This window comes from Anolis carolinensis, chromosome 1 (genome assembly GCF_035594765.1).
Source record: "Anolis carolinensis isolate JA03-04 chromosome 1, rAnoCar3.1.pri, whole genome shotgun sequence".
Taxonomy (NCBI): domain Eukaryota; kingdom Metazoa; phylum Chordata; class Lepidosauria; order Squamata; family Dactyloidae; genus Anolis; species Anolis carolinensis.
The window spans coordinates 30,812,799-30,827,864 of NC_085841.1; the positions used below are offsets into that span (position 1 = coordinate 30,812,799).

General features: G+C 42.7%; 1 protein-coding gene across 2 annotated transcripts in view; it reads left to right on the forward strand.

The window, feature by feature from the left end:
• The first annotated feature begins 3,875 nt into the window (after nt 1-3,875).
• ppp2r5a (protein phosphatase 2 regulatory subunit B'alpha) overlaps nt 3,876-15,066 on the forward strand; it is an 84,895-nt gene continuing 73,704 nt past the window's right edge. For both annotated transcript variants that reach the window (XM_062971868.1, XM_008125820.3), the window contains exon 1: nt 3,876-5,268. In XM_062971868.1, the coding sequence (XP_062827938.1) occupies nt 5,022-5,268 (247 nt within the window). In that variant the 5' untranslated portion in view covers nt 3,876-5,021. The remainder of the gene's footprint in view (nt 5,269-15,066) is intronic.

A 15,066-nucleotide genomic window follows, 5' to 3' on the forward strand; every position in this document is an offset into this window, starting at 1 on the left:
GTGGATGATTGACCTGGGATCGGGGAGTTGTAGTTCACCCGTATCCAGAGAGCCCTGAACTTAGCCGTGGACAGATCTAGACCAAACTTGGCACACAGATCCAAAATGACCAACTCCTATTACTGGCAAGGTTTGGGGGGTGATTGCCCTGGGAATCTGGGTGTTGTGGTTTACCCTTATCTAGACAGCACTGAACCCAGCCAATGACGATCTGAACCAAACTTCAGTGAGATTACCTAACATCCCAAAAAAACAATGCCTTCTTCTAAGAACCTACTGCCAGGTCCCCAAGCTAGTATAAGATAAAATAGCATAATGTGCATTTTTTTGTAATGGACCTCTCCTTTTAATAGGTTAAAAATAATCAGTTTAAATTTAGAAACATAACTAGTTTACGTTTTTGCTTTAGTTTAATCAACACTATAGTACTGTGAATCTGCATTAAATAACTTATAACTGTACATTCTAAATAAATAAATCTACAGCACTTGTTTTGTCTACAGCACATACGTATATCTGTGTTCATCAACCATTGTCTAATACTGAGTGCTTGCTCTTACTGACCGGATCAAGGCGTAGTTATGTTCAGAGGAGATCCAGTAAGGCTTGATTTAGTTATGCCCTAAGGCTCATTAGTTTCAATGGCTCTTCTGTAAGTGTGACTAAATGTGCATTCAGTTCATTGAGAAGTTTTCCAGAGTTCATAAACTCCTTATCAGATTGTCCCTGAAGGAAAAATAATATTTTTCCTCTACACACTGGCCAGATATCATAAATAAAAGCACTTTGTGAATTGCATTTCTCTCCTGGAGGTATTTAGTAATACACACACAAACATTTATTTAAGCTAAAAATTCCTCCTCCTAAAGATTAACTATCCCCTCTCCCATGCAGCCAGTTTTTGGACATGTTATTTTCAAAAGAATTGCAATATAACCAACGTTGATGGGAAATCCAACTCATGAGCTTCTGACTGAGCCCTGTCCTCCAGGTCTCAGTTCCAATCCCTCTCAAATCCCGTGATGCAGAGACAGCAGATGGTCTCTCAGACAAATTGTTCCTAAGTTATTTAAAGACTCACATTTCTTGAGCACAGAATAGCCTGCACAATTTACAGTGAACATGAGCTGATGGTCTTGCCAACACTTACATGATTTCATCCAAGCAATGGGATAGTCCCACTGAGGAAAAAAAACCCTAATTATTCATGCAAATTAATGAATAAATTTTTACAGCAGCAAAAGTAGACCAACAATATTATTCTATAAGCCAATAAAGATGTCAAAACACACATTTAACAACAAATCAAAGAATGTCACTCTTTAAGAACAACTTTTTAAAATGGAAGTGGTGAACCTCAGGGTCCTGGGACTGAACCTGGACCTCTCGAATCATTTGAACTTCCCTCTCTGTCTGATGTCACAGTTTAGTTATTTGTACAGGTTCTTCATCAATTCTAACAGTCTCAAATACTTCCTTCAAGCATATTTAACTAGCAGTATGGGCCTTAAGTAAAAATAAATAAATTTTACATTATCAGGGGGAGGGTCACATTTTTATGCATTTGGGCCTATCCATCAACTTGTTAAAAGAGGTTTTTCACTCTTTAAAAAAAATTAAAATACAGGTGACACCATCACAAATGTTAACACATTCACCAACTGATTGTACATGCTCTAACAGTCCCTTGGTCTGAATTCCAAAGGCCTGGCCAAAGTGACTGAGGTCTTTCATATATTTACAGTGATCAGCTAGAGTTGATGGGTGAAAGGATCTGTTTAGGTAACTGTCATGCTTATTTTGTCTTAGTTCTCCACCTGTAACTCTGGATTTGAAATAAAGGATCAAAATAGCATGCATTTGATAAGTAAATGGGAGATTTTCATCAAGGGGAGCTTTTTCTGTCATAGCAGCAAAATTTGTAGAATAAGTTAATAAATATACAGACGCCTACGCAACCAGATCCACTCCTTTTCAATGGAGATTATCCCTAAGTAAGTATGGACAGGACATCTATCTTCTGGCAAATACAGTCAAGTCACTTGTCGATTTATTGTGACCCATGAATTTCACAAGGTTTTCCTAGGTAAGAAATATCTAGAGGTTGTCTTGCCCATTCATCCTCTGAAACACAGAAGGTCCTTGGTTTCCACTGGGGTTTGATTCCAGCACCCCAAGTGGATACCAAAATCCATAGATGCTCAAGTCCCAAGCTGATCCTTGCACTCCACCCCCCTGACACATTTTCTGGGTAAAAACTGGTAATGTTCCAACCTCATTTTGACATAGTTTCCTTGAAGTTGAATACACTTGCCCCAGCAATTCTCTAACCTGTTGACCGCTTTCTGGAATAATGTTTGTCCAACCTCTGCAAACCACTCATCTGCGGTCTCTATCACCTCATTATCTGATGAAAATCTCTTCCTACACAGATGTTCCTTCCATTTTGGGAAGAGTCTACGTTACCGGCCGGTCTGCCTGCTAGCCCATACTATTAAGATCTTTGAACATGTCATCGACCACAGAATTCAAGAAATTGTCCATCTTGCTACCAACCAATGCGGTTTCATCTCCAGTTGCGTTACCATCAATGCAAATCATGCCACTCGACTCTTGGTTGAGAAACACAGCAAGAAACAAAAGGCACTTCATGTCACATTCCTCAATTTGGAGAAAGCATTTGATCCTGTCCCTCATGAAGTTATTTAGTATGCATTACGACAACAAGCATGAAGTTGTTTAGTATGCATTACGACAACAAGCTGTTCCCAAAAAAACTGGTCAACTGGGTCTGGATTCTGTACTGTGATCCAAAAAGCAGGGTGAATGCCACTGCTGGTACATTGTCAGAGTTCTCCATCACCATTGATGTGCATCAGGGCTCAGCCCTCTCTCCCCTTTTTTTTCATTGTTGCAATGGATGGAGTTACTAGAGATCTTCAGAAACAGGCAGTGTCAGAAGCAAACCAAGGGTACAGTTGTAATGTACTTAGAAACACAAAGTTAAAAACTTCACATTATACTAAATGTCCTTTGACTAGTAGCTGGCCACTTGGAGTGCTCAAGTGGAGTCCTCAATTGTGCATGTGGCAGGGCTCAGACTGCATTGTATTAGGTGGTCTGTGGTTTGCTCTTCTCCACACTCGCATGTCGCTGACTCCACTTTGTGGCCCCATTTCTTAAGGTTCCAAGTTGCCCAGTCTTCTGTGTGCCCAGGAGGGAGTCTCTCATCCAGTATCAACCATGGCTTGAGGTTTTGGGTTTTAGCCTGCCACTTTTGGACTCTCGCTTGCTGAGGTGTTCCTGCGAGTATCTCTGCAGATGTTAGAAAACTATAATGTGGGATTGTGTTGTCAAAGACCTGAATCACTGGATTGCTGTGAGTTTTCCGGGTTGTACGGCCATGTTCAGGAAGCATTCTCGCCTGACGTTTCGCCCGCATCTATGGCAGGCATCCTCAGAAGTCGTGAGGTATATCGGAAACTAGGCATGAGAGGTTTATATATCTGTGGAAGGTCCAAGGTGGGATCTTATTCAGCTGTGTGGAAGGGGCCCAAATGCTTCTCAGGAAAGTGTGGACTCTTCACGGCTTCAACCAACTCCGCATTGGCGGCCCGCTCATCTCGCTCCACCAATCGCCTTTCGCCTTTTCCTCCTCGCATTGGATAAAGTCGGTTGTCACGCACACGTTTTCCACCTCGCGCTGCCTCCCGCAGTCCCACCCCCTCCGCGAGGCATATTCCTCCCTCCGATTGGCTGCTCCCCTGCCGTCAGTCAAGGCTCCTCCAACGGTCGTCCCAACCGCCGTTCCAACCCCCCTCCCCTTTGGCCCCGCCCCCTGCCTCGAGCCAGAACTCTCCCGAGTTGGTTCTGAGAGGAAGGAGGAAGATTCGCGCCTTCTTCTCCTTCTCCTTCGCTGTTACGTCAAAGAGGAAGCGGCGTCCCTCACGAAGGAGAAGGAGGGGAAGGGAGACGAGCCGGAGCGGCGCGATGTCGGCGGGAGAAGCGCTTGGTGGTGGCTGAGGCGGAGGAGGCGGCCTCCTCATGCGCCCCTCAAAAAGCTCATGACAGCAGGGAGCGCGGCGGAGAGGAGAGGAAGGACTTCGCCTCAGGGAGGCCCCATTCTCCTCACACGCCGGAGAGTTTATTTTGAAACTTCCCATCTGTTTTGGCGACCACAAGAGCGGCGTCGTGGGCCCTTTTTTGCCTCTCCTCGAAGAATATTGGATTGAGACTTTTATTTTTTTGAGTCTCTCCTTTTCTTGAGTCTCTCGTTTTCCCTTCACCTCATTTTCGGGGTGTTAAATCAGGCATTTCCCCCTTTCCTTGGATGAAGATTGTATCCCTCTTTCTGTTCGCTTCACCCTTTTCCTTGGGGCGTCGGATCAAGAGTCTTCCCACTGATCGTGTTTGATTAAGCGCTCCCCTCCTCCCTCGCATCAGAAATCGTGGATTAACTGCCCTCCCCTTTATTTGCGACCCCCCCATTTTTCTTAAGGTGTTGGATCAAGAGTCTCTTAATTTCGGAAGCACTTCCTCCCTCTCTTTAGGGGTGTTTCGTGCAAGATCAAGCGCTTCCCTCTTTTCTCCAGGCGGAAATCTTGGAGTCAAGATTCCTCCCTCGTCAGGGTGTGTTTACCTTTTCTTTTTAATTTTAGAGCCCCAATTTTTCATGGGGTGTCGGATCAAGGATCTCTTTTTATTTTTGGAAGCCTTTCCTGCCTCCTTTTTCGGGGTGTTTTTCCTCTTAGATTAAGATTTTGGAAGCCTTCCCTCCCTTCTTGAAGAGGTCGAGATTGGGAGCTTCCCTTCCTTGGATTATCGGCAACCTCCCCTTTAATTTGGAAGATTGAGACATTGTATCCCACCCCAAGCGCTGTACAAATTTGGAATCGCTTCTCCTCTTTTCCCCTCGGATTAAGTGTTTTTTTTTTTTCCCTCCCTCGTGCCCCCCCCCCCCCCCCCGTCTTTTTGTCAGCCTCGGTCTTGCTCGTTCTCCTCTCGCTCGGTGGGATTATTATATGCTTCAAGGAAAAGGAAGCGGTGGCGGCGACGAGGCGCAACAGAAACCCGCCGGCGTCTCCTTCGCGTCCCTGGCCATGTCCACGGCTACGGCAACTGCTGCGGCGATCTCCGCCGCGGAGAAAGTGGACGGCTTCACCCGGCGGTCGGTGCGCAAGGTTCAGAAGCAGAAGCGCTCGCAGGGTTCGTCCCAGTTCCGGACCCAGGTCAGCCCCGTGGAGCTCCTCCCGCTGCCCCAGCTCAAAGGTGAGGGGGAGGAACAGTGTTGAAGAGCCCCAGTAGGCCCTAGGGCAGGCACGGGTAAACTTGGGCCCTCCGGAGGTTTTGGACTTCAACTCCCACCATTCCTAACAGCCGCGAGACAAAATCAGTACCCCCCCCCCCCGCACCAAACTCCACCAGTATTCAAATTTTAACGTATCAGGTATTTGTGCCAAATTTGGTTCATATCCATCGTTGTTTGAGTTCACAGGGCTCTCCGGAGGTAGGTGAACTACATCTTCCCGAAATCATTGTCATTTCCTCCCAAATCCCTCCAGTATTTTTTGTTGGTTGTGGGGGTTCAGTGTGGGAAATTTGGCCCAATTCTATCGTTGGTGGGGTTCAGAATTCTCTTTGATTGTAGATGATCTATAAATCCCAGCAGCTACAAGTACCAAATGTCAAAGTCTATTTTCCCCAAACTCTACCAGTGTTCAAATTTGGGCATATTGAGTATTCGTACCAAGTTTAGTCCAGATCCATCATTGTTTGAGTCCACAGTGCTCTTTGGATGTAATAATATAAGAATAACAATGTTATTTTTATATCCCGCCACCATCTCTCTGAAGGGACTCAGGGCAGTTCACATGGAGACCAAGCCCCATGTATCAAGCCCCATTTGTAATAAACAAATATTACAAGCTAAAACATAATTAAAAACATAATAACACATGAACAACCTAATTAAAATAATTTAAAACAGTAAAAACATATTAATACATCAACCAACATCAACAACCAGTAAACCAGGACATGGTGGGCATGATCAGATTCAAGAGGGCAGGCCAAGGATTTGTGCAAAACGCAGACTATATGGCCATGGCTGGGGTAACGTCCTGAGAAAACCTAATCAATAAATTAAGGCTGAACAGACCTGATCAGGGACTAAAACCATCATTCAAACGCACACTGGAACCATCCAGGTTTTCATGTCCTTGCGGAAGGTAGAAAGGAGGGGATAATCTAATCTCCTTGAAGAGGGAGTTCCAGAGCTGGGAGGCCACCACTGAGAAGGCCCTCTCTCTCGTCCCCACCAACTGTGCTTGTGAGGGTGGCAGGAGCGAGAGAAGGGCCTCCCCGTCAGATCTTAGAGCCCGCACCAGTTCATAGGGGAAGATATGGTCGTGAAGATAGGCAGGGCCCGAATCATTTAAGGCTTTTTAGGTAATAACCTGCACTTTGAATTGGGACTGGAAACCTATCAGCAGCCAGTGGAGCTGCTTTAGTAGTTTAGGTGAACTACAACACCAAAATTCAAGGTCAGTGCTTACCTTCCAGTATTTTCTGTTGGTCATGGGAGTTCTGTGTGCCAAGTTTGGTTCAGTTCCATTGCTGGTGAAGTTCAGCATGCTCTTTGATTGTAGGTGAACTATAAATCCCAGCAACTACAACTCCCAAATGAAAAAATCATTTCTCTCCCCCCCAACCCCACCAGTATTTAAATTTGGGCGTATCAGGTATTCGTGCCAAATTTGGTCCTGTGAATGAAAGTATATCCTGTATATCAGATATTTCCATTAAGAATAATAACAGTAGCAAAATTACAGTTATGAAGTAGCAACGAGGAACTGTATTAAGGGGTCACAGCATTAAGAAGGTTGAGAACCACTTCTCTAGTGTGATGAGGCTGTATCATAGAAACAGTTGCAAGGGCCATCCAATCCAACCCCATTGTGCCAGGCAGGAATGAATACACAATCAATGCACTCCAGCAATGCACCTCAGGGGGTTGGACTAGATTACTCTCAGGATCTCTTCCAGCTCTACGAGTGCATCCAGAGAAGGAGATTTCCCTGTCCATAGAGTTGGAAGAGGCCCCAGGGGCCACCCAGTTCACCCCCCCCCTTCTGCCATACAGAGACATACCTTTAGAGCACTCCCAACAGAGGGATCTCCAATCTCTGCTTAAAAATCTCCACCACACTCCCAGGCAGCATATTCCAGTCAGGAAGTTCTTTCTAATATTTTGGTGGGATCTATTTTCCTACAGTTTGTATCCACTGCTTCATGTCCATAGAATCCTAGAGTTAGAAGATACCACAAGGGCCACCCAATCCAACCCCCTTCTGCCAGGCAGGGATACTCTCGACAGAGGGACATCCATCCTCTGTTTAAAACTCCCAAAGAAGGAGATCCCACTGTGCTCGGAGGCAGCATATTCCACTGCTGAACAGCTGTTACTATCAGGAAGTTCTTTCTGATGTTAGGTGGAATCTCATTTCCTGCAATCCACTGTAGATGTGTGTGCTTATGTACAACAAACAATGTAAACAGCTGCCTCCAGAATCGCTTACTGAGCATGTATAAAGACAGAAAGAAGCCAAGCCTCCTAATTAACAGGGATTGGGTTGGAGGAAAAGAGAATGTCTATTAGTTCTTGGGCCGTTAAAACACCTCAACATAAGATGATCATACCATACCATAAATTATCAAGATTGCGTCCAGACATTAACACTTAAGGCTATGCTTGCATAAATCATCAGAGTTCACAGAATCTTAGAGTTGGAAGCGACCCCTAAGGATCATCTCGTCCAACCCAATCTTGTCATGCAGGGACACAAAATCAAAGCAGTCTCAATAGATGGCTATTTAGCCTCTGTTTAAAAACAGCCAGGTGAGACTCCACCGCACCCATATTCCACTATTGAACAGATTAGCCTAAGGCTATAGGTGCTGCTGCCGCTGCCGCAGCCTTGGAAAGGGAGCCACTCCCTTTCTCCTTCCTTGGTGCAGGCCCTCCTCCTCCAGCCTCCCACAAGCCAAGTTCCTCATAACTAGGCACACTTTGATGATACATTCCTGCACGGCAGGGGGTTGGACTAGATTACTCTCAGGATTTCTTCCAGCTCTATGAGTGAATCTAGAATTAATACAGTTTGATGCCATTTTACTTCCATGATTCCCTGCTATGGAATCTTGGGAGCTGCAGTTTTCCAAGGTTGTTAGCCTTCTTTGCCAAAGAGTGCTGGTGCCTCATCAACTTCAATTCCCATGATTCCATAGCATGGAGTCATGGCCATTTAAATGATGTCAGACTGCATTAATTCCTCAGTGTAGATGTCCCCATAAAGTTCTCCTTTTTGCAACTTTCTCTCTTTTTAGCCTTATTCCCACACCTACTCCTTTTCCTTTCTTCAGTGAAACAGTGACAGCTTCACTTCTATGCAACTTGTTTGGCAGCTCCCTGTGGGGGGAAGGGGATTAACTACTTTCTTTTGAGGATCTTGGACTTCTCATGATTATGGCCTCTTGCCTGAGCCTTTGGGATTAAATACTTGTCTACCCTGCATTTGTAATATTTCTCTGGATAATTATACAGTGGGCCTTTGCTGTCAACTGGGCTTTGGTTCCAAGATCCCCATAGATACCAAAAACAGAGGGTGTTCAAGTCCCAAAATATACAATGGGTTGGTAAAATGGGTTCCGTCATATAAAATGGCAAAAGCAAGGTTTCCTTTTTTGGAATTTTACAAAATATTTTCAGGCAGTATATGGTTGATCTATGGATACAAAGTCTGAATAGCAGGGCGACTGAATGGGAACAGAACGGGTCCTAAGGCTCACAGTAGATTAGTGGTGGCATTTGGCATGAACTCTGTAACATAAACTTGTTCAGCAGCTAGACCTTCAAAACTCCATATTGATCTCCTCTCCCACCCCCACTTTTAGTTTTCAAGATCTTGGAGTACCTGCATCTCTCGTGTTTATATTATCTGTTCTGTTTGAATTATTGTATTTTCAAAAGAGCTCCTTTTCCTTTAAATCTGTTACATTGTGTTATGTTTGTTTCTGGAGTTAATGAGTGTTCACATGATCAGTTAAGCTCTCAAAACCTCATAGAACTGTTTACTAAGTATGTATTCCTGTGAAATTCTTCTTTTTCCTGAGCTTGCAGCTTGTCAGGATATTGTATGACATACCAAATGTTATGTAATTATAGGCCTAACTGTGTAATAACAGCAGTAAAATTCAGCATAAGTGACGCTGATGACTATGGTCTTGGGGGAAGGAACTATAATGAGAGAAATGCACTTGTCCTGTGTTCGCAAGATATGTGAGATGTACCATATATTAGATTAGCAGAGCTGAACTCATTAATACTGAAATGTGTATTTTGATAATCTCTAGGCATTCAGTGGATGGAATTAGTGCAGACATTTGTATTTAAAATTACTTTCTAGTAGCAAGAGTTTGTTTTTAATAACTTGGATGATTTTATAATATGTACAAACAATAACTTATTTTTGTAGTGTTCAGCCTTGCCATCTAAATGTAGTTATTCTTGGTGTGTGCTTCTTTATATCAATATTCTGAGGTCTACTGCATATCTACAAGTTCTTATAAGGAAATGATGTGTCAGTAGGAAATTGCATGGTTCCTGTGTGTGTAGACAACTGGAACGCATGAAGAAATGGCTGCATAAGTGTCACGACCCAGGCTACAGAGCACCAATAACCATACGCAGAGGCCAGATTCTATCTAATATCTTTATTAAGGAAATATATAAAGTTAGTAAAAGCAAATGTAAAAGTTAGTCCAGAAGCAGACCTTTCAGGAAAGGTCAAAATTAGTCCAAAGAAACAATGTCCAATATGAAATATTAAGGTCCAAAGTTGTAATCCAATAACCGAAACACTCACTTTGCCAGGCAAAGTGAGGGGAGATGACAAGGTCCTTTAGTCCATGAACTTGAGCAAGGCTAGGAAATAACTTGATACTTGAAACAAGGCTTGAATCGTGGAACAAGGTAACGAGGAACAAGAACAAGGTCCGTGGAATAACTTGGTAAAATCCGTGAAACAAGGCAAGGTTTAGTCCTGGGAAACAAGGCAAGGTCCGTAGGTAAACAAAGGCTGGGAAACAGGAGCGAAGGCTGGAAACAAGGACAAGGCTTGAGCAGGAACGAGGCTTGAAACGGAGCGCGCTGTCCAGACACAACTCGCTCCGGAGGCTGACGAATTGACTCCGCAAAGTTACTCCGCGGGTAAAACACCTATATAGAGTCTAACTTTCCCGCCGAGAGCAGTTCTCTGGGAACCAGAAACGAAAGCTAATCTCTGAGACCAGATGTTTGACTCCTTAAAGATTCTCATGGAAAGCAGGCTTAATTGGCAAATTCTTAGCTGCTATTCTAGCACTCCTGCGCGAAGCTGCTTCCAAACCCCTCTGTTGTTTACAAAACTCATGGCGAGAGAACACGGGAGATGTAGGCTCAGGGTTTGTTTGACATACTTCTGGGACACAACTTTCTTGCAGGTGCAAGGTTCCCAGATCTGCCTGGGAAAGATCTGGCTGAGAAGATTCCAGTTCTGACTGGGAAGGTAAAAAACCCAAGTTTTCTTCTTCATCAGGCATTACAATGTCATGAGCAGGACTACAAGGCCCATGAGTCATCACAATAAGTGTGAAAGGAAGCCACAGCCTTTTTATGTTGTATACATACTGTTCAGTATAATTGTTGTGCTTAATGATACAAAATAGTAACTTTCATATAATAATTAACCTCCATGATTTTTTAAAATACTAAATTCATAAAATGTTCACATGTGTTTACAATGAAAGATTGCCATAGTTCTAAAATAGGCATGGACAAACTTCGTCCCTCTAGGTGTTTGAGACTTCAACTCACCAGCTGTTAGGAATTGTGGGAGTTGAAGTCCAAAACACCTGGAGGGCCGAAGTTTGCTCATGCCTGTTCTAAAAGATGATTGCTCATATAAGAAACTGGATGTGATTGGGCTATAGGTTTAAGAATGGTCAGTGATGAAACTTTTAAAAGCTGTTCTGATTCTAGTAACTTTTCTATTGGTTTTGAGAAGGCAGAAAAAAGTTTTTCATAGGGTACAGATGCTAGTTTGTCTTTGTCCTCACATACAAGGAGAATTGTTTGTATAGCTTCCCCCATAGGTTCAAGAGAAACCAAATGTTTCTGTGTCGTTTCTGTTTGCATATTTCAAGGTGTTTCAGGAAATCATTATGTGCAGAAAAACACTTGGCATTTTGGGCAAAAATTGTATTTTTCACCGTAAACTTATTTTTCATATAAAAACCAATTGTTACCGACACACATTTTGTGCAAATTTTTATCAGGCACACATCTGTACAAAATCATTCTTTTGTGAAAATACTGTTTTTGCTCAAAAGGATGTGTTTCTGCACAAGAATATTTCTTAAAACATTTCAGGATATGCAAATACTGACACAATTCTTGTGTCAGTGTTCTTTCTAGTTGGGCTTTCCTAATGTTGGGAAACTCATTCTTTATCTAGGAAATGATTAACAGCAAATGTTTTTCATCTTATTTAGTGTGTTTTTACATGTGGGAACTGCAAAAATAGGTTGGAATTTCCACTTTTATGTGATTAATTATGATGATTGTAGGAAGCATGTGTGTTATATGTTTAAAGAATCCTGATAGTGATGCCAGAATTTGTAGTTCTCCTAAGTCCCAAGGGACGCTTGGCGAGCTAGCTAGCGTGGATAGCGAATCAGAAATCAGAAACTGTAGACTCCACCAGGATGAAGGCAAATGACAGAGGCTTTATTTTATTTGAGCAAAAGAGACAGTTGTACAGCATGGGTGCTGGAAGGATACAAGTGTTAAAATGTATTCACAAGCAGACATATTTATACACACATATTTCCATTCATTAACATTGTCCCATTTTGAATTTTCCCTCTCTCTTCCCTGATTGGCCAGCTCGGTGAAACTGGCTGGCGCTTTCCCTGGCCTCTGATTGGTTGGGAGGTGGGTCTATGCTGGTGCTTTCCTTGATTGGTGGGGGTGCCAGTGACGTAGCTAGGGATCTTCTCCCAGCTGGGCAGGGAAGCCTGGAAACCTCCAGTCAGCTGGTGGAGGGACGGGGGGGGGGGGGGGGAGGGCGGGCCAATCCAGCCCCTGGGTGTGTAGTCCAGGAATGTAGTGAACAAAGCCAGTCTGACAGGATTATGCAAATGCTTGGACCTGCCAGATGGCACAATGGAAGGTTGTTGTCACTGCTGCGTTCTCATGTCCAAAGACAAAGAGGGAGTCTGGCAATGTAGATTTGCAGATGGGATTGCAGTCACAGTTTCGATCTGGATCTTTGTCCTGTGACTATCCAAGATCTCCAAGAGGCTATCCCAGGGCCATGAACGAATGACCTCCTTCTGGGATTCAGGAAGGTCCTTTGTCTAAGAATTATGACCAATCTTTAGTTGGCATCTGGGGTCTGGATGTGGTATCTGGAAGATTGCTCAAGGGAGCAGTTATTGGAGTTCATAGTTTCCGGATTCATGCACATTTGTCTTCCTTTTATAAAGTTTAATAATAAAAATAAAAAGGAAAAGAATAAAAAGAGAGAAAAAGCAGAGAGAGAGAAAGAGGGAAGGGTGGGGGGTCTCGCCAAGGCTGAGCAGCAGCTGGAGAGGTCAATTGTAATATTTGTTATATTTTTAACTTATCCAATTGTGCTCACATTCTCAAGAGAAAGAGAATAAAAATTTAAAAAATAAGAAGAGGAGTGAGGGGGTTACATAGTAGCCAGTGAGGGAAGGAAGGAGAGATAATGTGGCTGAGGCCGGGAAATTGAGGTGCTTTTGGTACTGTGTGGCTGTCCGCTGGCTTCCTGGCGATAAGCTGGCCAATCTCCTTTGCAGCTGTGGCGGGTCGCCGACGCATACTGGCCTGAGCTGCTCTGCCGTGCTGTGGTGCGGGGGTCTGGGGGTTGTGACGGGTGGGCTCCTGAAGGTCCTAGGGAGCCCCGAGTGACCGTGGGGACTGAGGCAGTTTCTAGTTCATTAGAGCTTCCATCCTTGGGAGTCCAATTCATTTATATCTATTATTAGGGGTGGGGTTGAAGGTCTTCGATAACATAAGTTTTGTTAGTATTGGCACTACTGCATAGTACTAGTAAGACTAGAGTTACTATGTCTATTCAAAATGTGCCAATTTTTATGTAGGAAATAACCTAAGATTGAAATACCTGATAGCATAGTTTTAAAATGGTATACAACTTCAGTCAACCTCACCCAGTTACAAGCATGGTAAGAAATTGTGACAGTTGTAGCCTAAGACAGTCAAAAAGCCAAAGATTCCCCACTTCTGCACTAGGCACATTGTGGAACTCTCAGGGTCCTTCTACACTGTCATATAAATTCCAGATTATCTGCTTTGAATTTGATTATCTGGCAGTGTGGACTCATATAATCCAGTTCAACGCAGATAATGGGAATTATCTGTTTTGATAATCTGGATTTTTACGGCAGTGTAGAATCTATGCTCATTCACAGATAACTCCTAGTGATGCAAACACTAAAATGTCATGTTTGTTTCTGTAACATCTAAATGTGTTGCTCTAATAGTTTTTCCTAATAAACTATCAATTGTAAACAAAGCTAACTGAAAGCAAACAAAGGCTGGTTTTATATACATATTATGTGATCTGCATATGTGAACAATGTTAAGTGGAAGAAGGGATATCTGCAGAAGCTGCTTGCTAAATGCTGGACTTTACCCTGTAGTTTGAAATATAGCTGCAATAACAAATGGGAGAGTTTCTATTATGCCATTTTGAAATTCACAGAATTACAGCAGTTCTTTAAAAAAGGTTTCAAAAAGTTAACATATTTGGCAATATCAAATTTCCTCTCTCTGATGTGATTCCTCTTTCCTACTCTCTCATATTCTGAACAAAATATTTTGTGTTTCTTCTGAACTATGGGAAAGAAAATTGGTTTTGTTTTCAACATTGCTTTTTTATAAAGTATCCTTTCTCTTGAATCCTTTATAATTCATTGAAACTTTAGGGAAGGAATGATCATTCTCCTTTCCTGCTGGACATGTACCAAGGCAGCAAAGTGCTGCTTTTATCTTCTCCATAAACTCAACAGGAGAAAGAGAAGGCACAACTTCATTCTCTTCATTTTTTTTGCATGTTCTGCGGAACAAAAGGAAAGAGAATGTTGATGAGGATTGCAAACTTGTACTAGTGGGCATTTCATGTTCTCTCCATACTGAGGAATATTTATCTAGGTCGTATGTGTTATTATCTTTTTGTTTTCATTCTGAAGTATGTGCTATTTATTTTTTATTTTATTTCCAACATTTATATCCCGCCCTTCTCACCCGAAGGGACTCAGGGCGGCGTACAAAATTGGCAACAATTCGATGCCTATACATAATTAAAACAGCAATAAAAATCCAATAAAACAATTAAAACAATATAAAAAATATAAAAACATATGATTAAAATCCATTCCTCCAAAATCCTCGTGCTGTAGCCGTAAATCAGTCTGGGTCGTCATTATCATTCAATCTTCAAAAGCCTGGGCACATAGCCATGTTTTCAGGGCTTTTCTAAAACTCAAAAGGGTTGGGGCTTGCTATATAGGAAATGTATTATAGTATGTGCACAGTTCAGTATATGGTTTCTAAAATGTATAACTGCTAGGCCCTTAAAGTGAACCTGAGCAAGCTCTTTGTGTTAAAAAAGTGCACTGTGAAAATTAGTACTTATTTGAGTTCATTGATAAAAATGTTTGAAGGAAAAAGAAATTGCAGCTAATGCAAAATACAGTAGCTCCATTATTGACTGGAATACTACATTTTGGTCCCTTCAAGTCATTTCCAACTTATGGCAACTCTATGGTAAACTATCATAGGATTTCTTTGCAATATTTATTCAGAGAAGATTTTACCTTTGAGTCCCTCAGAACTAACAGAATGTGACTTCCTCAATCTCACACCAGAAGCAACTTGCAGTTTCTCAAGTCGCTCCTTACATTAAAAAAACAAAACCCCAG